This window comes from Etheostoma cragini, chromosome 15 (genome assembly GCF_013103735.1).
Source record: "Etheostoma cragini isolate CJK2018 chromosome 15, CSU_Ecrag_1.0, whole genome shotgun sequence".
NCBI classification, from domain to species: domain Eukaryota; kingdom Metazoa; phylum Chordata; class Actinopteri; order Perciformes; family Percidae; genus Etheostoma; species Etheostoma cragini.
Window position 1 is genome coordinate 15,200,883 of NC_048421.1, and position 27,673 is coordinate 15,228,555.

The 27,673-nt window shown below is 39.8% G+C and overlaps 3 protein-coding genes and 1 non-coding gene across 12 annotated transcripts in view; 3 read left to right on the plus strand and 1 right to left on the minus strand.

Annotated features, from left to right (window-relative positions):
- cacnb1 (calcium channel, voltage-dependent, beta 1 subunit) overlaps positions 1–8,108 on the plus strand; it is a 33,404-nt gene extending 25,296 nt beyond the window's left edge. For 3 of the 8 annotated variants that reach the window (XM_034894801.1, XM_034894805.1, XM_034894807.1), the window contains 8 exons: positions 256–336; positions 427–485; positions 598–707; positions 2,828–2,836; positions 4,155–4,306; positions 4,509–4,604; positions 4,724–4,909; positions 6,324–8,108. In XM_034894801.1, coding sequence (XP_034750692.1) covers positions 256–336; positions 427–485; positions 598–707; positions 2,828–2,836; positions 4,155–4,306; positions 4,509–4,604; positions 4,724–4,909; positions 6,324–6,872 — 1,242 coding nt within the window. In that variant the 3' untranslated portion in view covers positions 6,873–8,108. The remainder of the gene's footprint in view (positions 1–255; positions 337–426; positions 486–597; positions 708–2,827; positions 2,837–4,154; positions 4,307–4,508; positions 4,605–4,723; positions 4,910–6,323) is intronic. The other 5 variants (XM_034894803.1, XM_034894806.1, XM_034894804.1 and 2 more) reach the window with 3 other exon arrangements.
- Positions 8,109–11,560: 3,452 nt separating this feature from the next.
- Positions 11,561–15,118, plus strand: arl5c (ADP-ribosylation factor-like 5C). Its single transcript, XM_034894883.1, has 6 exons — positions 11,561–11,802; positions 12,290–12,350; positions 12,439–12,586; positions 13,064–13,147; positions 14,370–14,521; positions 14,668–15,118. Exons 1-6 carry the CDS (start codon positions 11,757–11,759, stop codon positions 14,714–14,716), a joined length of 540 nt encoding a protein of 179 aa, XP_034750774.1. The 5' UTR covers positions 11,561–11,756; the 3' UTR covers positions 14,717–15,118.
- Positions 15,119–16,120: 1,002 nt separating this feature from the next.
- On the minus strand, positions 16,121–16,192 carry trnac-gca. The gene has a single exon. It is a non-coding gene; the product is annotated as a tRNA-Cys (tRNA).
- A 1,555-nt stretch (positions 16,193–17,747) lies between these two features.
- The window catches only part of LOC117958429 (plexin domain-containing protein 1-like), a 14,369-nt gene continuing 4,443 nt past the window's right edge, over positions 17,748–27,673 (plus strand). The window contains exons 1-4 of one of the 2 annotated variants that reach the window (XM_034894823.1): positions 17,748–17,816; positions 18,858–18,890; positions 26,804–26,970; positions 27,243–27,386. In XM_034894823.1, the coding sequence (XP_034750714.1) occupies positions 17,783–17,816; positions 18,858–18,890; positions 26,804–26,970; positions 27,243–27,386 (378 nt within the window). In that variant the 5' untranslated portion in view covers positions 17,748–17,782. Of the gene's footprint in view, positions 17,817–18,678; positions 18,891–26,803; positions 26,971–27,242; positions 27,387–27,673 lie in introns of those variants that run through there. The other variant, XM_034894822.1, reaches the window with a different exon arrangement.

Consider the following 27,673-nt stretch of genomic DNA (forward strand, 5'->3'; position numbering starts at 1 on the left):
AAGTGTTTCCAGTGATAAATGGATCCCTGCCTCCGAACATTCATAGGCAGTCAATAAAACGAATGGACTCCAGCGTCTGAAACTTACCATCCTTCAATTTGGAAGTGGAAGAGAGGGCTTTTGTGTTGAGTTAATGTTGATTTATGCAGGACTTTACTTCTGTGTGAGCTTTGTGGAACTGTTTTGAGTGAACGTTCAGAAGCAACATGACAACCTTACTTACCCCAATGTTTGTGCTGTTTTTTCCTGGCTCAGATGGAGCATGTCCCCCCCTATGACGTGGTCCCCTCCATGAGACCCATCATCCTAGTCGGGCCGTCACTCAAAGGATATGAGGTAAGGAGGAAAACATTTGCAACATGCTTGTTTTACATCTAATTCCACTTTCATAGTTTGCCGTCTTAACGCTTGATGTTTCGTCTGTAGGTGACAGACATGATGCAGAAAGCACTCTTTGACTTTCTAAAACACAAGTTTGAGGGCAGGTAAGAGTGAGATCATATGCTCTGCATAGCCATCATGTACTGTGGTCTCTGCTTTAACTGGTTTCTGTTTACTAACCCCGGTAACGACTGGTGTACTGGATATTGGTTTCAGGATATCCATCACAAGGGTGACAGCGGACATCTCCCTGGCCAAACGTTCGGTCCTCAACAACCCTAGCAAGCACACCATCATCGAGCGCTCCAGTACTCGCTCCAGCTTGGGTAAGACAACTTACAGCCACTTCAGATATGCACCCCCCACAACTAAAGAAAATTGCTTTTAACTCTTCAGTTATAAGACGATAATGAGACTCTTATTTTGTGATTTGGCAGATGGTACAGTATTAATACAATACTGCTGTGGAGAGTAAGCTAATGGAAAACATTTCATCACGTCATGTTGCTAAGCATCTATTTAAATATGTTTTGCTATGTGTGTTTCATATCTTTATTACTTTAAGTGTGTTTCTTTCTTGATAGATAGATAGATAGATAGATAGATAGATAGATAGATAGATAGATAGATAGATAGATAGATAGATAGATAGATAGATAGATAGATAGATAAGCATTGTAGTTTTTAGTACATGTTACTCAAACAGTAGGAAATAGTGCATTTGTTGAGTACTATTTTTTAACTGCTGGAGATGTGTTGCTCTAGTTAGTATTCACAACAGCAGGATGTTGGATTGACTCAACAGAAACTACTGTGGCTGTCCCTCAGTTTAATAGTTTTTGGACAACAATTTAGCTCACAGAATAAGATAGTACAGCCTTTGGCTACAAAGACTATTCCTTTTAGTAGCATAATTTATTGTTGGTTTGGGGATTTTTATGGATTTGTTGACAATAAGGAAAATATGGAATATTATCAGATATATTTTTTATTTACTTTTAGCTTCTGCTTAGTTTGCATCTCAAAAACAAACATACAATTCCACACACATACAAAAACATTTTACACATTAAAAACCTGAAACGTTAAACTGTAAAATGGCGTTTTTGTGATTTACAGGTGTTAATGGACCAGTGTGTAGGATTTTGGGGGCTCTATCAGCAGAAATGGAATAAAATATTCATAGTTATGTTTTCATTAGTCCATAATCTCCTGAAACTGAGAATTGTGTATTCCTTAGCTCAGAATGAGTCCTTCATATCTACATGGGGAGGAGGTCCTCTTCCACGGTGCCCGCCATGTTGCTCCACCATGTTTCTACGGTAGCCCACAATGGACATCACTTGCCCTATAGAGGAGTTTGCACGTTTTTACATTACCCGAAGGAAGTGTTGGGTATAACTAAAAAAATTAGGATACCAGTACTGTTAAAGTGATACAGATACCAATAGAGTACTTTATTTGATATCTTTTTCCCCCCGATATTTAGATCCCATCATGTGAATGGAAGCATTCAGTTGCGTGAAATGCCACCATCACTTTTTCCTTTTCAAATAATGTTTACACAAATACATTTTAAGTGTTCAAATGCACTTGACTTCCCCAAACCACAGACTGTATGGGTTGTAGCTGTTGCGGAAGTGGACCAATGCACACATTGCATCAGATCAAGGAACGCTGGCGTGATTGGCTGAGAACAAAACCTTACAAATAGTGTTTTTTTCCAGATCTGGGTTAAAAAGAATAGAGTGCCTCACTCTGTGGCCAAAACAGAGAGCTAAACAAAGTGGGTGAAAAGAGGAGCTGCAGCAATGTGCAGTACAACAAATATATGGTGTTTTCTGAAAATTAAACCACTTAAACCAATTCTGATATAACCTCTAAATACAATTACAAACCTGAAAATGTGCATAATATGAACACTTTAAAGGTATTGAGTACTGATAGACAGCCGTACCTGAAGGCCACTGTAGGTTCTACTACACACTTTTAAAAGGGAGGGGTGAGGGAGGGTGTATTAAGTTAGGCTGTGATCTGCAACTTCACTGCTAGATGCCACCAAATCCTACACACTGCTCCTTTTAAGACAATAAAAGAAACATAGAAAGCAACATTGTATTATTGTAATATATTTTATATATTTGGATATTTGGATACAAATGGACTCTGTCAACCAAAATCTGTGTGACAACATATGATTCAGCTTTACAAATGGGAATGACAATTGCAAATTATAATTTTTTTTACATTCTGTAGTTCTATGTTGGAGACCATGTAGGTACTGTTGTACATCATCCGAAGAAAGTGTTGAGTTTTTTCCCCTTTTATTCCTGCTCTGACTGTCTGATCTGGCCTCCTCTCTTTCTTCATCCTGTCTCTCTTGCCCTTCAACCTCCATTCTTCTCTCCCACCTCCCATCTTCTTCTTCCACTTTATATTGATTCAGACGTACTGGGTATGTATGCTCTCCTTGCACCCAAATAATGAAGCCTCTCTCCTTTTTCACCCTCCTCTTTTCTTCTCACTATATTCACTATCTGCTCATACATCATTTGTCTGCCCGTCTGCTTGCCTGTAAGTTTCTCTGTTCCTCATATTTCTGTGTGACAGCCTGTAGTCTCGAACTAAAAGCAAATAATTACAAAGCGGGAAGAGATCTGTGGGAGGGCAGCAGGGCAGCTGGTGTCTGCTCTAAACTGTGAGCGGGAATGAGCAAAGATGGAAGTCGATACTTTCCATCATGATGTCACCCTTTAGTGACCTACGTTTAATGCTGTCTATATACTGTATGTGTGCAATCAATCCCAAGGATAGTTTCTATAGAAGCTAGGCCTCGCTTCATGCACTCTGTCCAGGCATCGCAGGGGAGCAAGTTTCTCTACGCAATCAAATCCAAATTTGCAAAAGTCCAAGTCTTTGTTGAGGTTAAATGGAAACCTTGCCAGCGATTTCTTTCTATGAGTTCAAGTTTTCTTATCACTCTGCAGAGGTCCTGTTGTTTGCCTCCAGTTTTAATTTTCTATCCTTCAGTCCTCTGGAGGCTGCTGAAATGTGTGCAGGCCCCGTTACTTTGCAGATTGCCTTGCCCCTGTTATCTCTCTGTGCCGCTGGGGTGGCAGCGTGCACACCTCGCTGGCGCTGAGGTTTGACCATACAGGCGAGGAACCTTTTGGTTTATGGTTTTAATCTCTCTTTACACGTCAACAGGCTGATACGAAAATGGGGAGGGAACTCTGCTCCATATGCTAAGTAACCAGCTCTTATTGGCTGTTATTGAGGAACAATGAAAACAAAACACCCAAGCAGTCCATAGACTTGAGTTGTTTACCTAATAGAACAATTACTGCTGTGCCCATTAGTGCTAACAACAACTAATGTTCCACCTAATTTCTTTTATTTACATGGTGAGAATTTGTGCTCTTGTTTTTAGTGATTACAAGTGCCGCAGGCATCTCATTCTTCTCCTTCTTCCTTTGAGATAAAAAAAGATCAGAAGCACATAAGGACGTTGTAAATGTTGGGAGGTGGTAACAGAATGAGGATGCTGCATTGTTCCATTTAGCTTTGCATAAATGGAACTTTAATTGTGATCCAATCTAATTCATACGCTTGGAACTGTTTTTTTCTAAAATCTTAATTGTGCATGATTAAGTACAGACACGTCACTTATGTACTTATGGCTGATGTAGAGTGCTGCATCTCCTCAACGAGAGAGATAGTTTACACAATCGCGTTGCTGTCTCGCTGTATTTACGTGTCTTATCTATCTTCAGCGGAGGTGCAGAGTGAGATTGAACGTATCTTTGAGCTGGCCCGCACCCTCCAGCTGGTCGCTCTGGATGCAGACACCATCAACCACCCCACTCAGCTGGCTAAGACCTCCTTGGCTCCCATCATTGTCTACATCAAAATAGCCTCACCTAAGGTATGGCAATGGAGTTATAATCCCTAGGATTTTCATTAAATCAAAACCCATTTTTTTATACTATTTATGGTTGACAATTTTCTTTTTAGCAAAATCATTTCAGTGCTTGTATTCTATAAAGCTGTTCCCTGGATTTAAACTGCCGACCTACTGTTACTTACAGCATTGTTTGAGTAGACAAAGTGCTGTTGTTTCCCTGCAGGTCCTACAGAGGCTTATCAAATCTCGAGGGAAGTCCCAAGCTAAACACCTAAATGTGCAGATGGTGGCTGCAGACAAGTTGGCCCAGTGCCCACCTGTGAGTTCTGTTTTGTGACTTGAGTAATAAAAGAACTAACACTTCTGAAAACTTCTGAAAACAAATCAATTAAGTTTGGTTCTTTAAATAAAACGAATACTAATTTGATTTATGTGCAGGAATTGTTTGACATCATCCTGGACGAGAACCAGCTAGAGGACGCCTGCGAACACCTGGCCGACTACCTGGAGGCCTACTGGAAAGCAACACACCCCCCGAGCAGCAACCCTCCTAACCCTCTGCTCAACCGCACCATGGCCACGGCAGCGCTGGCTTCCTCCCCTGAGCCCATCTCCAACCTGCAGGTACAGGTGCTCACCTCCCTGCGCAGAAATATGGATCTGTGGCCTGACATGGACGGTGCTGTAACCCATGATGGCAGAGAGGAAGAACATGCTCTCTGAAGTCCATCAGAGATTGGGGCGGGGGAGGAACTCCGGCAACTCAATCTCAACTTCAACCCAGCAGCCTGCTCTCTTTACCCTGAAGGAAAAGTGGATTAAAACCCTGTTTATGCTGTTTATAGAAACAGAAACACACCTGATACATAAATGAGCCAAACACACAACAGCTAGCTTTTACAACACCCACATGTTAGCAGGTCAGTGTTTACTTCCCTGCTCACTGTGAGAGCAGCTTAATTTTAACCACACTGGACTTAAGCAGTAACCCGTAAGGCGCCTCTGCTGTTGAGGCCTCCTCCATTTCGCTGTAGTCCAGAGTAAAATTATATCTGCTGCCCCCCACCCTGCCCTCTTTAGCTCTGTGGCCTCCTTTCTCTGGCACTTCTTCTTCTCTCGGAGTCTGAATCCAGTTAGCAGTCCACCGTGTTGCCATGGTACCGCCCCTGAAAACAGCAAGTCATGTCCACCTCTTCAAACAGAAATGCTTAGTTTGGTGGAGGCTGTTGCTAACACTCTGTTCAGTTTCACCTTTTATAATCAATTTAACAGCAGAGTGCAAATCCGCTTTGTCTTTATTCCTTAGTTACTACTGAATGCAAATCAATTACGATGAGTTGCACATAGTTAAAAATATTCATGTCACTTGAGAAACAGTGTTGCACCACATGGCTGGAAACAAGTTTCATATCTCCTACCGTTTTTTGATTGAAGCTGTCATTATAGAGGCGGCAATGAATCCAGTTGCACTTCAAATTTCTTTCTTTATTTGAAATGGTTTCACTATAAATATGTGCTGCACAGTTCAATTAATCACACAATCTTTCATTAGTCGAATTGAGATTTCTGCTTTTCTCTGCCATGAGGTCAATCCGCCAAAAGGTGGCACTGTTGTTTGATATTCAGTCTGCTTGTTGAATAATGCTTGCGTGTTTGTAGTAAGGTATCATGTTTTTAAAATGATCAATTAGTAGAACTAATCTGTTGAGTAATTGAGTAATTGCTGTATTTGTCTTGTGTTGAGTGTAAGTGTGTGTGTGTGTGTGTGTGTGTGTGTGTGTGTGTGTGTGTGTGTGTGTGTGTGTGTGTGTGTGTGTTTTGGAATGCGTGTTATAAATAGATTGTCAGTCATGAACACTAATGCTTTGAAGACCACAGGTCCATCAGCTGGGACAGCCCAGTCCCGGCTGACGGACTGTGGTTCTGTGTTGGATGCCCTGCCTGATGCTAACCCCGCTAACTAACCACTGACAGTTTGGTTTTGCTCTGCTGTTTGTGTCTCTGCATGGTTGCTGTGTGGCATGGCTGTGCCTGGCTGCAGGGGCCGTACCTGGTGCACGGTGAGCAGAAGCGGGAAGGGCCTCTGACAGAGTGCGGCGGGAGTGGCACCCTGCACGACTATCAGACAGACCCGGGAGGAAAACCTCAGCCGCAGCAGCTGCAGCAGCAGCAGGCATACCTGCGCTCTTCTCGTGGCCAGCTACGGGGAGGGAGCGGCCGGGGGCTGTCACGGCAAGACACCTTCGACTCTGAGACCCAGGGCAGCCGGGACTCCGCCTACACCGAGGCCGGCGACTCCTGCATGGACATTGAGACTGACCCCTATGAAGAGCCTGAGCCGTACCGAGGGGGTGGGGGTAGCCGCCTCCACCTGGCACAGCATCACGGCAGACAGGCATCCTGGGAAGACGAAGGCGCCGAGCCAGACCAGGAAAACCTGAACCACCCTCCGATGCCGAGCCAGACCCAGCCGCATGGACGTGCCAAGCTGAGGGAGCGTTACTGCCAGGACCCTGTGGACACCGGGGCCAACATGAGCCCCAACAAGAACCAGGACGACTGGGGGAGGGACGTCTACATCCGCTGAACATGCATCATACCACAGAGGCAAGAAAGTTACTGGACAGACTGAGGGATGAGGGAAGGGGGGTGGGGGTTTAGTATTTGGGTTCAGAAGGAACTGAAGTGTGGGCTTGGGGCCATGCCAGTCAGGCTACCTACGGAATCTGTTTACATCCCAGTACAATGTAAAGAATAACATCAACTGCCAGATGCCATTCTCATCAACTTCTTGCAATTCAATTTAATTATGTTTAGAAAAAATAATATGGGTCTGTTTTTTGTTTCCTTTGTTAATACTGCATGAATATCATGGATTTCTATGCTGACAGCACGAGGACAGTAATTGTTACAGTTGTGAATCTCTGATTGTGATCTGTACGACTCAATCTCACCTTCAGCTGTAAGGTTGTGAAGGCTAATAGAGCTGTAGTCTGTCCTGTCTGTCCTCTGCAGTCTTAAACAGGGTCTACTGTCACCGTCCCCATGTACAGTGTCAGGGTTTCCCTTTACCTTAATCTCACTCAGTGCTTTTGGATTTCAGGATTTCTCCCATACTGAGATCCAGAAGTCTCTCACCTCCACGTTCTTATCACCAAGACCTTAAAAAAAAAAGCTGGTGGAGAAGTTGCCATATTATAACACGACAAATTATCGATGTTGCTACACTCATGTCAGCTTGATAACAACAAAGAGTACACTCCAAAGATGTTTAGTTCTTCCCTGACCTGGTTCAGCCACTGTACCCAACTGTACGCGTCTGACCCGGTCCTCCCGTTTCTGTTTTCCTCTGGGTGCTGAGGGCGCCTCCAGTATTCATTTGTTCTCTGGTTTTTCTAATGTGGTGCGGATTCAAAGCAGCACTGCAGTTGTAGGTGTGTGAATGATGTGTCCTTCCTTAGTCACTCGCATCCTAAAAACACCCTATTTCAAGAAAACTCCAATCACAAGTGCCGGAATGTCTCGCCAAGCCATGTCCACCACTGCCACGGTGGGATGTCTTAACTCTTGTTACACTCGTTCATAACTCTGTCATAACATATCTGTGTCTCTTCGTGTGTAGTGGCTACTCTGCACCGTAGCCCATGCTGTCGCTCCAGCATGTTGCTCATGTAATTTTTTCTTTGCACCAGCTTCGTCGTCTGTTTTTCAGGGCTAATGGTTATATAAAAAAACGTACTTGTGTGTGTGGTTAATCAATCCCAACTTCCACCCAAACAGCTAGCTTTCCTGATACTAAACACCACTCTCTTCTTACTCTTGATTTCTGACTGAATTAATGTTGGTTTTTCCTGTGGACATTTGCAACTTTTTTATTTGAAGTCTTCAGTTCTTGTGAGGTAATGAGAGGAGTATGAAGTGATAGGGGGGTGATAGGATCAGCTTTGGTCTTTACTCAGTTATCTATAATGGAGAATCCATGAATGTCTTTGGTGGGCTGCTTAGGCCCGCCCGTCTTTAGTTGAATAAATAAATATTAAATAATGATCAGTAAATAATGTTATTGTTGCGTTATCGCAATTGTTAAAAATATGAAATAACATGTATCATTGGTGCCTGATTGTAGCTACATTTTGCTTTTTCTGCCTTTCATTTTTAATCTGTGGATAAATTCGTATTTTAATTAAAAATTGAATCAGAAAATGCCATTGTGTCATTTAATTCATACGGTGAGATGTGGGAACAGATTTCAAAGATGCAAAACGTGTGTGTGTGTGTGTGTGTGTGTGTGTATGTGTGTGTGTGTGTGTGTGTGTGTGTGTGTGTGTTTCTTTTCCTCATTATTATTTCCTTCACTTCATTACATCAAACGATCACATGATCGTGCTGTTTATATCTCCCTGTCTGTAGAACCTGTTTAAGCCTGTAAGCGTATAAGACCTAAATGAGGGCCACGTTGTTGGCTTCCATTTAAACACATATACACAAAAGAACAGAAAAAGAAAATGTTCTAGGTCTGTCTCTTTGTTTGACAAACTGTTAACTAGGGGCTCATAAACACTCCTCTCTGACTGCAGCACATCTGATCAAACCTGCCGACACTTCTGTTCATAGAGGAAACATAACAAGAAAAAGACTGAAGATAAAGTGCAGCTGGGTCCAGGATGTGGTTTTTATCTCTCATATTCAGTGTTTTGGCATCTCATCATCTGCAGAGGAACAAATGACACAAACAAGGACGTGGTTTCCATCTGAAACCTAAACGTGAGCCTTGCATCAGTGTGTTACTTAACAAGGTGAGGTGGCAAGGGCCCAGTGTACAGACAGGATTTAATATGTCAGACAAGCTCTAACACTTCAGTGGGGGAATAAGTGTAAGTAAAAGTATCAATACCACAGTGTACATGTAGGCCTACTTTGCTGCAGGTAACCTCCCTGCATTTAAAATGCTACTTAAGAGTACAAAAGTATTATCAACAACATGTGAAGCATCAAAAGTACTCATTGAGTGTTGCGTCGGGGACCTGTATCACCCTTTAATTCATACTAATAACCAGCTTACTCTGCATTATCCCTTACATATTACACATATTGTTGTTACAGATGCATAAACCTGTAAGCTGCATTTTGTTATAGTTAGTCAAGGTGGAACTAATGTGTACTTTGTATATTGTTGGTGCAATTTAGTCCATAAACAAATCATAATTTAATCATCATCTGATTATACATGTTATATGTTTTATAAATAAATTCCTTAATATCTACAATATTGTTTAATGTATGTAGTGGTGTAAAATGAGCAATATTCCCTCTGAAATGTGGTAGGGTAGAAGTACAAAGCAGTACAAAACAAACAAACACATTTCTCTTGACAATATGTTAATACTTTATGTTAATAGAATATGTAAATACTTTAGGCCTAATTTTAAGTTAACTTATACAGGGCAAAAACATGACAGTAAAACTTTGAAAAAGAGTTCAATTTCAGACATTTAAAGCCATGAAAAGATGCTTTAATGAAGATCATTGTCACCAAAGGCTTAAGTAACATAACTAAGAAGAAGATTTGTGTGCAGATGTTTTCAACTTCTTTATTGCTCTTTTTCATATTGTTTTGTGGTAGAACACATTCGTTATTGGAATGTTTTGATATTTAAAGAAAAACTGAACTGACAAAACGTTATATTTGGGGGGAGATGGTAGATATCTATAACTCTGTGGCTGGGAAAAGAAACCTTACCCGGAAAGAATATTTATATCATTCATTTTATTATCATGTTTTAGTGCAGTGGTACTTGGAAAATACCTGTACAGACTGTTGGAAATCCCAGGAGATTCTTTTTTATACCCAGTTTTGCTTTCTGTTGCTTCATAATAAAATCCCTGTGATACAAAGAGAGGAAGGAACACAGCGTTACCTCCCTCTCCATATATGGACTTGATATGTGCGTAAGAAGTTGCGTCATCAGTCCACTCCTGTCGTCGGTGTTGGATGACGCCTTTAAGTGCTCCTGAATAAACTCAGACTTCGAAGTAATTAGTAATTTTCTTTCATTTTGGAAAACCGGTGGCTTAGCACGGACCTGATGGATAGAAACAGAGGAGAGCTGGACATTTATAGAATGGATAATGTTGGGGAAATGTTCAAAACAAATGTTCAGTATTTAGCCTACACTCAAAACTGTATGGTGATGTAACCAAGTGGTGTCACATTTCATAGGGGAATGTTTTCACCCCCACCCCTTACCCCTTGGCTTCAAGGGCCAAGAGGCAGGGGTAAGATGGAGAAATGTGATTCAGCCTTAACCCTGAAAATCAACACTTTGGTGACACTTTTTATCAATGTTTTTTACTTTTTCTTAAGGTTCTGTCAATTTTTCAACGCTGCATAACACTAGTTATTGACTAGTTTTACAGTTTGTTTTTTTTATGTCAATAAACCTCATTTATGGGAAAGTATGTTTGATTTAGAAAAGCAGAAATTATGAATTATTTAGTCTAAAATTTACAAACTGGAAAAATAACAATATTTCTCAATATTATTTCAAAACCACTTCAATTTTTTTTTTTTTTTCAAATGCTATTAAACTGAATAAGACACCCCAAAATGAATAAAAGTAGTGATTGGTACTTGCTAAAGAGCAATCAATCGTGTTATTTGGGGTAATTACTATTAGGTAGTTAAAAAGAACATTGACATAGGAAAACGGGTCAATTTGACCCGAGGACAACATGGGGGTTAAGTATAAAAGATGATCCATTAATATGTTGATAAAAAGGTATTTAAAAAAGTATTAAAATCTAGTTGTAAACTGATGACAATTGACACACTTAAAGCCCGCTTTTACTAATTCAAATAAAATCTTAGCAGTCAATACATTTAAAAGAGATAGTTTCAAGTCTACATTTGGATTTCATGCACTTAAGCAAAGCACGTTCTACCCAAACAAATCTGTATCACTTTTACTATGTGATTGATTGATTCATACATGTCATACGCAAACTCTAAATTAAATCCCATCTGCTAAATCTGAAATCTTATTACGTATAGCCTAGGTCCAAGTTGACAAACTGTGTCAAATACTACCTTTACATTTCACCTGAACATTATAACCATCTGGATTTGTTGCAGGAACGTTGCATACGCTTTAGCTAACGGCACCTAATCAACGTGCCGTGTTTACCTATCCTGAGATCCCTCACGTGTGTAATTCAGACATTTCCCACAGAACCTGAACGCACCGTTACTATGTCCTTTGTGCTGAAAGATAAACAGAACCGTTTCTTGGTTAAGCTCCACCCACTAACATTACGCAGAAGTAGAAAGCGATATTAGATGAAGGAATCCGAGTTGGTCTGCCAGGCACCGGTTAACCGATACTGAAGTTTGTCTCCAGGAACAGGAGCCTCGACTGGATTTATTTTGTATTCATCAAGTGTTGGCTACCTCTCATACAGACACTTGTTGGACATGGGGTTTCTTCTGACCAAGATGATGGCTGTGTTCGGCAACAGAGGTAAGATTATGTTTATTTCACAAAACTTCTGGTGTTTTTTTAAAAATAGTTTACCTTGTTTGTAAATTGCTATTCAAATATTTTGAGTCTGGGTAAAGCTATTCTTAAGTGATAGCCTAGTCTGTTGTAAATAGAATAAATAAAATTTGAATAATAATTGCTTTCATGTATCACAAATATAGTTTTTCTAACCAATATTCCCTTTTATCACTTTACATCTACATTTCTTTCATTCTCAATGACTTACAGTAAAACTAACACTGAACAGTATGAGACCAGGTATTATTGCTATGGTGATGTAACACTGTTATTCTGCTCAGTGCATCCCAGTCCTGCACATGTCTTTTATCTTATCTGTGTGTACATTTGTCCTGTGATGTACTGAAACAAATTATGTAACTCACTCTTAGACTAGAGATAACAACAAATCTACTTTGCAGTGTTATGGTAACATTACTTATTCTATATATTTTTTACTTTCCTAAAGAGCACAAAGTCATCATTGTGGGTTTGGACAACGCTGGAAAGACAAGCATCCTCTATCAGTTGTAAGTAATTTGGCCACTTTCTGAGGCTAAAATGTCATATAACTATAAAATCTGATTGATATCTGTATATCTCTCCCCCCCTCTACAGTCTGACAAAGGAAGCCGTCCACACATCCCCAACCATCGGCAGCAACGTTGAGGAGATCACCGTAGGTAAAACAAACTTCATGGTTTGGGACATCGGAGGACAGGAGAGCCTTCGAGCCAGCTGGTACTCATACTACGGCAACACAGAGGTACGGATCACTTGCTGTCTTCAGCTGAACTGCATTGTCCAGCACAAGACATTGGATAGGCTACCGAAACATTCCATAGAGATAAAGACAAAACTTATTATTTAGCTAAAGTTTCTTGGTCTTTTCATTCCAGAAAACATGGGCAGTTGTGAAATTAGATATTCAAGAGAGAAGACAGAAACAGAAAGCATTCTGTGCTGTAATCCTATTGCACATGAACTCATAATGGCTTCTTATTTCTAACCTGCTCCCTGCATCTATAAAGTAACGGATCACCACTGCGCTGTGGAGACATAGGTCTGGCAATGAGACTATACCATTACATAATCATTTATAATAGATCACATGTGTCTGTAGCAGGCATCTTGTGCCCCAGCCTTCTATCATTACAAGTGATTACATGGGCTCTGATGGTGTGAACTATCTGTTGATTGTATGGAAAATAACTGATTCAATTATGTGTTGTTTCTCTCTCAGATTGTCATTTTGGTCGTGGACAGCACCGATCGTGAACGTCTCAATCTCACCAAAGAGGAACTGCACCGAATGCTCGCACATGAGGTACACATCCAGCTGTGTTGACAGATGTCTGTTAGTTCAAGGGTCATAATCACTACGATCCAGATGTTTTACCACAGATCATATAACTGTAGGAGTAGCCTACTCCTATCCTTTACTGAAGACCATTATTAGTAATTGTGTATGAGTCAACAGAATTGATAGAAGAATTTGTTGTTTTTTTACAAACATCACATTCTGCTTTAATAACCTTTTTCTTGTTGCACTCTCTTTTACTGAAAAAAGAAAAGAAAGTCTCCACTCTTTTTGTGTAAGTTGACTAGTTATGTAGAGGTGGTGGTCACACACAGCCCATACATTACATGACTTTACACAGACTATGAAGTCTCCAAATAAACAACACTGGAAAATGTATACAATTTGTTACTAGTAAAATCGTCCTGCATTCAAAATGTCACTTAAGTTAAAGGTTAAAAATTACAAAAGACTTAGCATCAAGTTATAGTTAAAGTACCAAAAGTAAAGGTACTCATTTGATCCATTACAGAATAATGTACTGTATATTACTGGATGATGATTATGGATGTATTAATGCCTTTATTACCTCAATTTAACAGCTGGTGAAGGTGGGGTAATTTTATTGACTTTATATACTGCTGGGTGGCTTGTAAATTTCCCACTGGGGATCAACAAAATTGTTTGTTATCTTAACCAACAATACATCATAATTTTTGTTGATTTGATTTTTATTATTAATCTCTATCCACAAAGTAACTAAAGTAATCAAATAAATGTAGTGGAGTAAAACCACAATTTTTCCATTTGAATTGTACTGGAGTAGAAGTATAAATATAAGAAAATTACAACACTCAAGTACAAGCACCTCAAAATTGTACTGAAGTAGAGTACTTGAGTACATGTATTTGGTTACTTTCCACCATGGTTGGTCTTCATCAACTGACGTGAAACCCTTTTGTTATTCAGTGAAACTGCCCTAGTCAGCTCTACACGTCTTTGTGGCTGATGCACTCCTGCTTTCAGAATGACTCATTGCTCCACAGGTTACAAACCTATGAGACAACATGATGAGGACGTTTTAACTCAGACTCTGTGAGTCAGAGCGTTGACACGTGTCTAAATATTCCGTTGAGGTTGCTGTTCTTAGTTCTCAAAAGTTGACACAGGGATTTCCAATGAAAAAGATTTCACCTCTTTAAATGGCTTCTGAAAGCAGCAATGGTAACCAATTGTATCTCTTTTTTAGGACCTAAAGAAAGCCGCCGTTCTTATTTTGGCTAACAAACAGGACGTGAAAGGCTCGATGACAGCGGCAGAGATCTCCCAGTCCCTCACACTCGACTCAATCTCATCACACTCATGGCATGTTCAAGCCTGCTGTGCCCTGACAGGAGAGGGGTGAGTCTCATCACACCTCACGCTCACTCATTCTTTCTACCAGTATAAATTATTGTGTATGAGTCAACAGAAATGAATATATATATATTTTTTTTACAAACATCATATTCAGCTGAAATAACCTTTTTCTTGTTGCACTCTCCCAGTCTACCTGCCAGTCTGGACTGGATGAAGTCACGGGTTGTTGCAAACTAGAGCAAACGCCAGTGGATCAGACTTCCTCAAACTGAGCCAACTTCAAAAGTCACTGCAGATCCTACATGTCAGGAATGTTTACATTGGTAACTTTTGGGGGAAAATCCTGTGATAGAGCCTGCCTGGCCACACATGTGGTATTACACCGCTGTGTGAGGCCTCAGGGTGGACGAACGAGAGAGAAACCTGGGTAATCTTAGAGTTGGGTAAAGGTAAACCAATATCTGTAAATTGCTGAATTTTGCACTGTCCAAGGACCGCTCGGTTATATTTTAATAATCTGGTTAACTGGAGAGGTTTTTCTCAGTTTGTCTCTCTCTTGTTGTTAAAAGTGCACAGTGAGTGTTTTTGTGCATTACCTTAAGTAACCCATGCAGAGAGGTGCTGCCCTGACCAGCAATATCACATTCCACTATAACTACTTCTACAATCTCACAAGCATTTAATTTCACTCAGGTACATGTTACTTTATTGCATTGTTGAGTGAAAAAACTGAAGAAAAACTGAACACGTACCAGAAATCTTACAACATACATTTAAGGCAGATAGATAACAGATGTTAACTAATAATACTAAAACATAAACTACGCTGTGTGTTAAGCGTTGTGTTTCTCATGTTTCAATTTTAGTAGGTTAATCTGGTGCCCTTGTTTCTTCACACATAGCATTAAACGTGACAATCATAATCTCATTTTCACAACCGATTTAGTAGCCTACCTCACTAGTTACAAAACAGCTTTCCAATGAAAAAGTCAGTTTGTAAGCTGCCTATTATTAAGCTTCTATCATGAAAGACTTTTACACAACAACAGAGAAGAAACTATAGAGAACATTCTGCCGCTCCTGTGGTCTCAGAAACTGCAATGTTGGTATACAAGTCCGCACCAGATGTATTAAATTAAATGTTATGCCAATGAACAACAGGACCGCTATGTTAGACCTGAACATGTTTTGTAATTCATTTTAGGAAAACAAAGCTCTTGAACTATATTTACTGTATAAGTCAGCAATTCCCTGAATAGGAAAATGAGCCAGCTGCTAAGGAATATGAGTCATATTACAAATTTACTGTATATAATGTATTGTGTATTTTTTAAATAAACATTATTATTGCAAACAGTGAGAGTGTTTTTTTTTTTCATCCTGTAGCTGTAATGTTCTTTGGTTCAACAAGTGAAACTGCCTTTTAATGCAGCTGGCATTGGCAGAAGAAATCATGTAGGCCCAAATTTAATTTATATGCTATAGATACCGTAGCATGTAGTAATTCTGTGTCTGTTTGTCATACGATCAAGGCAGCCTAAATCCAGTAAAAAAAAAAATCATAGCAGTAATTACAGTGATTTTGTACGGCTATGAAAATGTCTACTTCCTTTTCATATAGGTTAATGTAAGAATAAAAACAGGGGGCATCCGGATTTGAACCGGGGACCTCTTGATCTGCAGTCAAATGCTCTACCACTGAGCTATACCCCCTTCCAGCCTTTGCAGTGGTCTAGTCCTTATTTGATTCTGGGAGAACTGATGTTATAAGTATTGTGTATTGACTTTTGGTCAAATACATCTATATTCGTTTTTTACAGTCGCGGTATTTAGGTGGTATTTCTCTTAATACATCCACGGGTATTTCACATGTGACCTACATCGTTATTTTGACCACTAGGGGGAGAAATGAGACTACATTTGTGGCTACATGTTCCGAGTTTACAGTCAACGAAAAGCAAAGAAAAATCCTCCAAATCAAGTGTCAAATACGTTGTTTAACAGAACGTATACATCCATGTAACATAAGCAAATGAACAGAACATGAATGAATGAAGCCAGAGCCATAGAGAGATGTCTCTCTCTGTCACTCTGAATGAAACGTTTTGGATCTGACGCCTTCATTGGAATTATGACGTCATTTGCCCGCGCCTTACTTCCATTGTTTTTCCTTGTCCATGGTTGACACCATAGCCTGTAAAGGCATGAAGGCTGACAACTACAAATCGGTTTCATGATGTGACAACGCTATGATTAACGTTTGGTTAGGCTGAGGTACATGAGACTCAGGTTAGGATAACCCTGGTGTTGTCTTCACTTTGGGACCCTCTCGTATCCCTCGGGTCAAATTGACCTGTGACTTATATGGGGTTATAAAAACAATTCTGAAATAAAATTTTACTTCATAATCTATTAACAAATATTGTCTTTCATATATATTTAGGGAATGCAATCAGTCTGTACTAGAACACAACTAAAAATGGAATTGTGTGTGTTTATCACAGAAAATAAGGTAAGGCCAATGATTGTCAGGTACAAAAATTGTACTTTTTATTGTATTTTTCTTCTTGTAAAAATTTGAAATGGGTCAGTTGACCCAAATACCGTAAAAGGGTAAAAGATCATGGTTTGAATTAAAATAAGTAGGCCTATTTATGGGAAACATAATTTTAATTCTATCAGAAATGTTTGCATAGCCTACTTATCATAATGCCTAGTCTAGTGAATACAGTTGAAATGTGAATAACGTTGTATGAGGGTTGAGGTTGAGCTATAGAAACATCAGTAAACTGTAAAGCAGTGTATCATTCGTGCTTCTCCCTAGCAGGTTAATCAAGTCAACATGTTCCAGATGAGGAGATGTCCTCTCTGGATGTTTACGCTATAAGGTCAGGCCTTCTCTGGCTTTTTGGTCATTCAAACCTTTATGCAGTGGAACTTGTCCAACTACTTTAAATGTATCAAAGTCTGTCTAAATTCCCAGAAGAGTTTTTTTTAAAGTTTTTATTTAGTTTGACAGTGCAGCTGATCTAGAGTGCACAGACATGTCAGATCATTTTCCTGTCCAAAAGCTCAGACACCCCAAGAGATGTTTCACCAACAAAGTAATAGGAATAGAAAAATGTTGTTGTATGTTGCTTAAACAATCATACTCTACTCTTTTAACATATACTTAAAACAAATTGGGATTACTGTATCAATCAGACAAAATCTTCCTATTAAGTTTGAATTGTTTACTTGTTAATCTGAAGCTTTTTATCCAGGTACTGGCTTTTATCTGGATTCACCTCATTGGTGCACTTCATGAAAAAACAATGGTCCTTCCACTGTATGCTCAGTAAGTAGACAATACCAGCAGCCCTAATAATACAAAATAGGGAACTACAGTATAAAGGAAGTGAAAACCTCTGTTTATTGTTTGTTTAAAGTCAGCATGACCTTTCCACAAAAATCCACACCTGCTGCTGTGCCCACTGTATCGTTTGTTTATGGGACAGGAGACTGATTGCCTTTCCAGCTGTGAATCCAATAAACGCTCAGCTGCAATTTCCTTTGCCAAGGATTCTGCATTTGTTCTCAGAGCAGATAGAAATGATGAAAGCGGTGGCTGAGAGAGGTGGTGTCAGCCCCAGTGCTTGTAAAGCTCGAGTTTTGTCAGTTTTACATGCCATAATAAACAAGGCTTTTACATAACCACTAGAAATTACACTGTAGCTAAAAGAGACTTTTTTTTGTTCCATCCAAAAGGATGGAACATATGGAGGTTTTGGTCCTTGAGACAGCGGCTGTGGGTTTGAATCCGACCTGTGGCCCTTTGCTGCATGTCATCCCCCACCTCTCTCTCTCCCCTTTCTTGTCTTCATCTGTCCTATGGAAATAGAAGCCTAAATGCCTGAAAAAATTATCTTTAATGTCAGATTTCTCACTGTCCTTGCGGCTGGTTTGGACAGAGGGAGGCGCCATTCACACTGCTGACAGTGAAACTCCAGTGGATGGATGGATGGATGGATGGATGGATGGATGGATGGATGGATGGATGTTTAAATCCCAAATAGAGGAACACGTGTACAATTATATAAAAATAAAGAGTGCAGATGATAGACTTTCTGCTTCAAAGCCTCAACAACTGATCCCAGTCAACGGATGAACAGCAGTGAGGAGGAGAGAGAGGGTGCAGTCAGAACCAGGGGTGTGTGGAGAGAGGGAGCGGGTTTTGGAGGGAGGAAGAGAGTAACGGTTGAAAAGGGCGATTCAGAAAAAACTTGTTTTTGCAAAGAGAAGAAGAGGAGAAGACAGGAGCTGAGACAAAGCCTTTATTTTTTTCCGGCTAACATGTGTTTCAGTTTGGTGATGCTATTCCTCTGTCTCTCCCAAACAGAGCTGGCAAGAGTTTGGCTTCCACAACAAACAGGTGAGCTGTGTATTCTCCCTCCATCATCAGTAATAAATATATATAAGTATATATAGATGTTGTTCAATTGGCATTTCATGTGTTGAAGTATGCACCATTACACTCTGCCTGTAAATGTTTTTTTTCTTAATTAGCTGTCCATTTGCTCTCACGTTGAGGGAATAATGTATATTTTGCTTAGAGTTTATTCATTGTTTTGTATGATCATGTTGGGTGTGTGCCACTGTTTTTATTTCAACTCACTGTAAACCACAGAACTTCAGAGTCTTCTTCTGGAGCAGCAAATGGGCATGCCATGCCCTTCTTTATTTTATGCACAAAATTGAATGACCCAGACCTTGTAAAATCACCCTCTTCCACAAGCATGCGACTGAGTCTTAACAACAACCCACAAACAGCCTGTTTCAGGTTTAAAATTAGACACAGGCTAGACTTTGTTTTTTTCTCCTTGCCTCCCTGCTAGACTCTGGCAGAAAATGTGCGGAGGCTTTTGAGCTGTTGGCGAGTGGATTCATCAGTTACCACATGGGGCATGTTTTAGGAAGTGAAGGGGCGCAGAGTGATGTGCAGGATGTGTGTGTGGGACATTCATATTCATTTATTTTTGTAGCTCTGAGGAATTTGACAGGTCACTCTCTGCAAACTCCTCTCCTGCCTTTTCCCTACATCTCATTAAATCATCCAATACTCTTCAAGACTTCTGTAAAGGGAAATGTGTTGCAGATAAAACAGCATTAATACGCAGGAGGTTGTTCTACATGTGCTTATAAAGTGAGGGATCAGCTGTTTGTATTAACCTATTGTCTTTATTTCCGTTGCCTGATTTGCTCTTATCTGCCTTGTCACTCAACAGTACATGCTGGTCAGATTTTAAAAATGTCTTTGGTCCCGAGGGAGCCGTCTACACTATCCAAAGCCGACTGTAAAAACACAGCGCCCCAAGCTGAAAAATGAATTGTGTACCCATCAATGACCTCAGTGTTTGGCCACACATCTCTTGTCCTGCTGAGAAGTTTGCTTAACAAATAGCCTGAAGCGGATCCAGACATGTTGGAGCTGAACTGGAAAAATGAAGCAAAATGAAAGTGATTGTGTTGTAAGATTGGATCCTAGATAGGATGTCATTGAATCTGGATCCCAGGTGGACTTTTATTTTATTTTTACAAAAGTCATGTGCAGTTTGACTTGTAATAAGCAAAACATGCTTGTGTTTTAGGAAAAATAAAGTGGCCAGAACAAAATGAGTGGTCTGCCAGCAGCGGAGCAACTTGCCCTCTGAATCATTTTGTAATTTGGAACAGCGTTTGTATGGGAAATGGTTTTGGTCTAAACTCAGCTTTTTTTTCTTTTATTTATCTTTTCAGATTGTAAATAGCAAAAAATCTAAGTTTCTGGCCTTTCTGTGCAGAGATTTGGTTTCAACATAACAGAGGAAGAGTGAGGCAATCTGTGCATTCGTTATCTTTTAACAAGATTTGACCAACACTGGACTGTTTTTATAATTTTATTGTGAAATGTGACTTTGTTGCACCCTCTTAGGGATCACCTAAAATAAATTAAATTTGTTATTTAGTAAAGGGGGGTCCTCTCAAAGCATTAATATATGGGATACTGGGCAGCATACTAAGAGATGTACCACATTATCAGTTTCCCAACTATTTGTAGTTTAGTTAAATATGCAGATTGCTTTTCTTTAATATAAAGCACTCTTTAAATCTCCAGGGCCAAAGTGGCTTGGCTATCTGGAGGAAATGCATTCACTGGAATTGAACTAAAATGTTGCCCATCTGCAATATAACCACACGCCTCTGCTCAGGAAGGGTGTGTTCTCTGAGGCCACTCTGAGTTGACCACTAACAGAAAAAGGCCACTAGATGTTGAGGTTTGGTAGCTTGGTTCGGTCCGTTTTCTGTTCAGAACATCTGCCCTTTCATTGCCTACATAGAAAAGGGTTCCTGTTTTACATCGCTGAGCTTTTTAAATATATATTTGTCATCCTTTGCTTCTGTACTGCTCTCATTGCCTCAACATTTCTTTGAAACTTTTACACCCTGTAACAAACGTATTGAATTGCGCAACCCTCATCTGTGTTCTTGACCAGCTTTAACCAATGACAGTTTCTTACTTTCTGACTCACTGACCCAACTGGCACAGTGAGGCATGGGTTAGCTGTTGTGCACACCAGCCTGCTCTTTTCCTAAAAAAAGAGCAAACAAAACGAGGTCCGTCTTGATTCACCACTTAGTATTCTGTGGCAATCCTCTCCCATTGGATATTTTTGAGAGAGGAGTTGGGGAAGGATTTATGAAACAATAGGACAAGTATTACAAATCCATGTTAAATCTACACAAACTGTGCAATGTTTAGCCGTAAATTTGATTTGATGAAGAAATTAATAATTATGAAAACCTCAAACGCCTATAACAATAATATTCAAATCAGTCATAAGTAATCTTACTTTAATTCTAAACATTCTAAAAATAGATACATATTTACATATAATTGCAAGCCCAGTTATTATTGACTTTAGGGAATACCAATACATTTCGGAAGCATCCAAAATGTCCAATTTCTACAATAAAGTGTAAATACCATTATTGTTCATGTTTGTGAGTATTTCTACTATGAAAATCAATTAATCAATTTGAATATTACCAAGAAAATCTGAATGGTAGAGTTTTCACTCCTTTATCAATTGTCAAATGTAAGCATGAAAAGGGTAATTTTGAAATTGTTGTTTTTTCTTTATAGTTAATGTACTATTTTGCACGAATTGTTATAAGATCCCCAGCAGTATAGGAGAGAGCTCAGACTACTGGACATAGAGGAGAGGAGAGGGGGTTTTTGTCAGCTTCTGCTGGCTGTGAGACCAGTGACCTGACATTGGAAGCTACAAAGTCATATTTTGCGTCTGCACCCCTCCCAGCTTTTAAAAATCAGAATGTTTATCAGCTGCACTGCAGACCTCAACAACATTGTGTGCATCATTTCTTCTCTGTCCTCACAGATGCCATAACAGGGCGGATCCAGCGCTCAACAATCACACATCTAGGTTTATTATGTGAGCTGTCACGAATGCATTGACGCACCACTTAACTGACTCAAAGGGTGGGAAGAAACACTAATGAACAAATACAATAATCTCCCCATTATGTCAAGACATTTGGGTTGTAACTTTACCAGCCTGTTAAAGCATTGTAGTTTGGACGGCTGTGGAATAAATCAGTGAATGCAGAGTGATGTCAAAATGATCACCAGCCAATGTCCCACACAGTCTGAACTCTGGGGGTTTGGCCCAGGACACGGCTGAGGGACCAAAAGACCTTTGTGTCCCTCCCACACTCAGGACAGAAATACAGGCGTTAAACCAACGTCATCTAATATTTCACTGGCATTAGAGTCGCTCCACTAGTTCCTGGCACCCATAAGGAGTTGTTTTAAGCTAAATATGTCATATTTCATGTTCTTGTATGTGTTTTCTTGTGGATTTTACAGTTTATTTGCAAAGACAAATGTCCTAAATTGAGCAGAGGCGTAAACTGTTTTCTCTTAAACAAACAAGAAGGATTAAGTTCTAGTCTGTTAATGTTCTCATTTACATAGACTAGTAAAAGTGGGAGAGGGAGCTATGTCTGCACCCATGGGAGTTTCCTGTTGTCTTTTCAGGCTTAGAAAAATGTCTGAATTTAAAGCAGCTGTCTTAATCGGGGGGCAGGTCTCTGGAGCCTTTCTTGTCCATTTTTAACAACAGCAGACATGTTATCTGTGTTGTTGTCAAGTATAATGTGGGTTTAATTGGAGGTGGAGCTCAGTTTAATTGTAATGCCATGTTCTTCACCTCCCTCAGTAAGTTATTACAAACCCTTTCAGCTTGCAGAATGTGCACTCACACTTCATTTTTCACACTTTGAATGACTTCACCCACAGTTCATCTTGACTCAGTCTGGGATGATTTATACTTTTACATCAAGCCTTAAACAAACACAATTCTGTGATGGCAGAATTATTTTAATCTTAGCCACAAGCAAGTTGTTTCAACATTAAAATAACCTGGCATAGTTCAAGACCCACAAAATGAATGCATGCATGGGAGTGTTTTAAGATCTCATTACCAGTTACTTGAATCTGGTGTGTAAAATGAGAGCACACACACACACACTTCTAGGTGGCTTAAGCTCAGTGAAGGAACATGGCACAAATCATGTGAAAGTAAATCTTGCCATGTTTCTCAAACTTCCTCTTTGAAGTGCACGGGTCTGGTTAAAATTTAGAGCTAGCCTCCAACTCAGTGCTTCAACTGTGAGTATGGCTGAATTCCACATTGTACTGCAACAGAAAGAAACGTTTGGTTTGGTCCTGCGAACTTTTAAAATGTTCTTTCATCAACGTGTCTAATTATTTCCTCAGTTTTTTTTTTTTTGCAGAATGGTAGGGGAAGACTCGTGAATATTCATTAGGGAACTTAGCCCTGAGTGGCTAGCACTCGTTGCCTGCTCTGGTTGGGTTGGTTGTGATTGAACCAGAGGAGTGGGATTGGATATGGTTAGGGAAAGAATGTCAGGGCGAGCCAATCAGGGATGAGTCTTCCCCTACCACCCTGCACACAAAAGAGTGCTGCTAATGTTAACAAATGTTAGCTTACGATCTAAGCTAGCGTTAGCATGAGTTGGGGAGCAAGCAAAGTTGATGCACAAGTAACAGTGAATATCAACAGGGGTAAATTGAGGTTTACAGCTGTTTGAGCTTAGGTTCCCTAACCGGACCACTTTAAGATCTGGTAGAGTCGCCCTGCTCAGTTTTAATCTGCTCAGTTATCATCAAGTCCCGACATGAAAACACCGGAGCAACAGAGACGAACTCTTCGCGGCAGCCAAGCTGACCACGGCAGGACATTCACGGTGTTTCTGACGGGAAACTGAACACGACGGAGTGATTATCATGGCTTTTTTGTTCGTAAAGGTTGCCGGCGCCGCTTCAAATGCCTCCTGTCGTTTCCTGAAAGCCAGAAACAAAAAAACAGCAAACGTTAAGGACAGGAGGTTACGCTTATTTAGGGTTAGATGAGACACCCCGCGAAAGGAGAGCGTTGACTCGGCGTATTTATAGGCTGCTGCGTGACGTCACCGTAGTGTACCGTATTGTACCTAAACATCCGTATCAAAAAACGAAAAAAAAAACATCCGCGTATCACCGTAATATTCCAGATTCTATAAAAGATAGAGTGATAGATAGATACTATGCTAAATGACTTTAATAATTATCTGACATGCTTTTGTCACTTAGCTCTATTTTCTATACATCCTTAGCTGAATAACTATGTTTTATGTGGCAATATTCACCCTCTAAATGCAACAGTGAAATTATGCAAAGTAGCCTACTGTTACCTTACCTACACATTTTGAGGTATTTTGCTTGATCATTTTCATGAATATGCTTCTTTATACTTTGCTTTATACTATACTTCTATATACTACTCAGCTAACTTTTGAAAGCCATTAATGTTTTTCTACATTAGTTAGACTACTAGTTATTTTGCACATTCAGATTATTAATACAAAATCTAAATCAGATATTAAATTATGATGTATCATTATGGATTAGTACGGTATACACAGTATAGTACAGTATATACACAGTATATACAGTAAACAGTATAGTACGACTAGTAGTAGAACCATCTTTACCAGTGACAACATAGTGATATTTACACGTGAATGCCATGTATGTACATTATTATTAAACTCACAATTTGTCATAATGAGGGATTTTATTTTTGGTACTTTAAGGATATTTTGATGCCAATTCTTTTGTACTATTACTAAAGTAAGACTTTGAATGCAGGACCATTACTGCTTTTGCTATTTTACTCAAGTGGAAGATTTTCCTCCACCACTGTCTAAATGTATTATCAGAGAATGTAATTCAATCGAAAGTTTACACGTAAATGTATCCACTGGAAGATATGTATTAATTTATGAGACTATTGCAAAGCTACTTATCCCATTTGTTGTTATAGGGGGGGTATAGCTTAGTGACAGAGGATTTGACTGCCGATCATGTATCATACCAGTGCATTTACATTAAAATACGTGGAAGTGTTTTATTTATGTTAGACAACAATGAAGTTTATTTAAAAAACAGCAAGTATATAACAACATATGCTATAGTTTATCATAAAACAGCAAGGAAATATTTCATGACTATGCATTTAATAAATTAGCCTATATATCCAGCTGATTAAACTGATGGTCAGTTACTTAGTTTAATGTTTCTGCAGACTATAAAGCAAAAGAAATCCTCAAAGCTTCCTAAGCCTACATTGCCTCTGCTCTGTATACCGCCAACATAAATGACTCTTAGAAGCTTAGTCAACACAGTTGGACTCCAAATGTACAGCTGTACCAGGGACAGAGGTTATGCAAGGACCAAGATGTCCATAGTTCCACATCCAAGTCAAGACATGCATTTTCCACAGTGAAAACCACACTGGGCATGGTTGTGTAGAGCCATACTAACTAACCCTTTGCCCACTTCCATGGCATGGACTCAACCATTCTTACCTGACTTAATTCCCTCCCCAATCATGGTCCAAACTTACCTGACCCCCCTCACTACTAATCATGGCCTACTCTATACTGTAAGTCCCACCCATTTCCTTTGTGCTGTCTGGCAGCCACATAAGGGCCCTCTGTCCTCACAATTCAGAGGAGAAATCCTATGGTTGAGCATGAAAAAAAAACACCAAGCCTCATCATCTGCCTTTGCCCCGAATGTGTGCCTAGTAAATAAATGGGTTAAATGGAAACACCTGTTGTCCTTCATACATTCTTGCCGATAAAGTAAGAAACATGGGACTCTCAATATATAACTTGAAGAAACACAAGGCATCAATTAAAACACCCAGAACTGTTAAAAAAATAGCCTACCCACTGCAGTCTGCTTACTAAATATGGTTTACGGTGTTTGTAGGATTTGAAAGTTCTTTTAGAGGAGGGGTGTCAAATTCATTCTCACTAAGAGGCCAGACTGGACAAGAGAATCGCATCAAAGGCCAGACATGTACAGTTTACTGAAATGCTTTTAAATACACACTGGATAGTCAAATATCTACCTGTATTGGTACATGGGTAATTTTTGATGCCTTTTTCAAATTCTTTGTTGCTTTTTTGTCAATTTAAGTTTATTTTATTTCAAAAAGGGACAGTGTATATTAGTGAACATTTCAAGGAATGTAAATGTACAAGATCATAGCCAAAGGCTAATTTCCACTCTTACAGTCCCGACTTGTTGAACTTCAGTCAACAGTAGGCCCTACAAAAGTCAGCACAAAGTTCCTTAGCCTTCATAGAGTTTGGTAAATCAAGCTAAACAATAACTATATGTTTTACAGCAACCTGTTTCACAGCCTGAACATCAAAACTCTCTGCTTCTGGGGGAATTTCCGAGTCCCAAAGTTCTGCCATATTCCGTTTTGAGTGTGGCGTAATTGGAGTTTGATAACAGTTTTCCATCTTTTTTGGTTTGGTTTGGCGCACAACTAGACAGGGCAAAACTTTATTGTGACCCTGCAAAAATCTAAAAGGGGCCGGGTTCAGCCCGCAGGCTTTGAGTTTGACACATGTGCTTTAGAGCATCACCAAATGTTATTTTTATAGTTTCTATTATCATTCAATGATGGCTTGCTCTGATAAGGCCTGGACTGACATTATCAAAATAAAATTCTAATTTCTCATTTGGCTGAGTGGCTGACACTGAGCCACAACTGTAAACATCATTCATCGAGACAGTGGTTCCCTTCTTTTCAGTGGATTTGGAATTTCATTTGTCATAAAATAAAGATGCAAGTGCTTATATCATGACAATCCATAATGACCAGCACAACATACTAACCTGATATTCATTATTTTGGACAGACGTTGGGTACAGTGTGATCTCACAGCAGCATGAAGACTCAATTGGAGGCGACAGTCATCCTCGCAGAGCTCAGGGGTCATCTTCGGGCCCCGCTAGGATCAGCAGGGCGGTCCTGGGTGGAGGTCTAACCATCAACACGCTCCCACACAACATGACACGTGTAGTGGTGAGAGCTGCACCACAGTGTTTCTTATGACTGTAATGGTTTGTGGCATTGATTTTGCTTTGGGCTTTTGACGTGTTCTATTTGTTTTAGTTGGAGTTAAACCCTGTCCTTCTGTGGAAATTAAGTTTCCTTATTTCCAGTCACTTTGAACAGTATGACAGCATACAGTTTAACCCTGTACAGAGGGAAGTTTTGATTCCCGTAGGAAATTCCACCTAAATACTGTCACACCGTTACCAGCTCTGATCTTCTGTGTTTTTCTTGTGTGGAAGGAGGATTCTGGGAAGTATTACACATGGCGTAGCTTTGGCCCAGAAGACCAGCGCACACGGGAACTATGGGTAGACATGAGTGACGTCCGACATGGCCAAGTTAGAGTCCATGGCATTCTGTCAAATTCATACAAACAGGCTGTGGTGAGTACCACACGTCGAAAATACATTCCCTTTCTTACTTCCTTTGTAGGCTATTAGTTAACACACAAACACACACACACAATGGGAATTCACATTGTAATTTACCATCAATAAGAAATGGGTGACATTTGTAGGGGGTGTAGCTCAGTGGTGGAGCATTTGACTACACATCAAATATAGATGGGATGAATTGACATTTCATCCATATGGTCATACAGTGGGTACGGAAAGTATTCAGACCCCTTTAAATTTTTCACTCTTTGTTTCATTGCAGCCTTTTTCCAAAA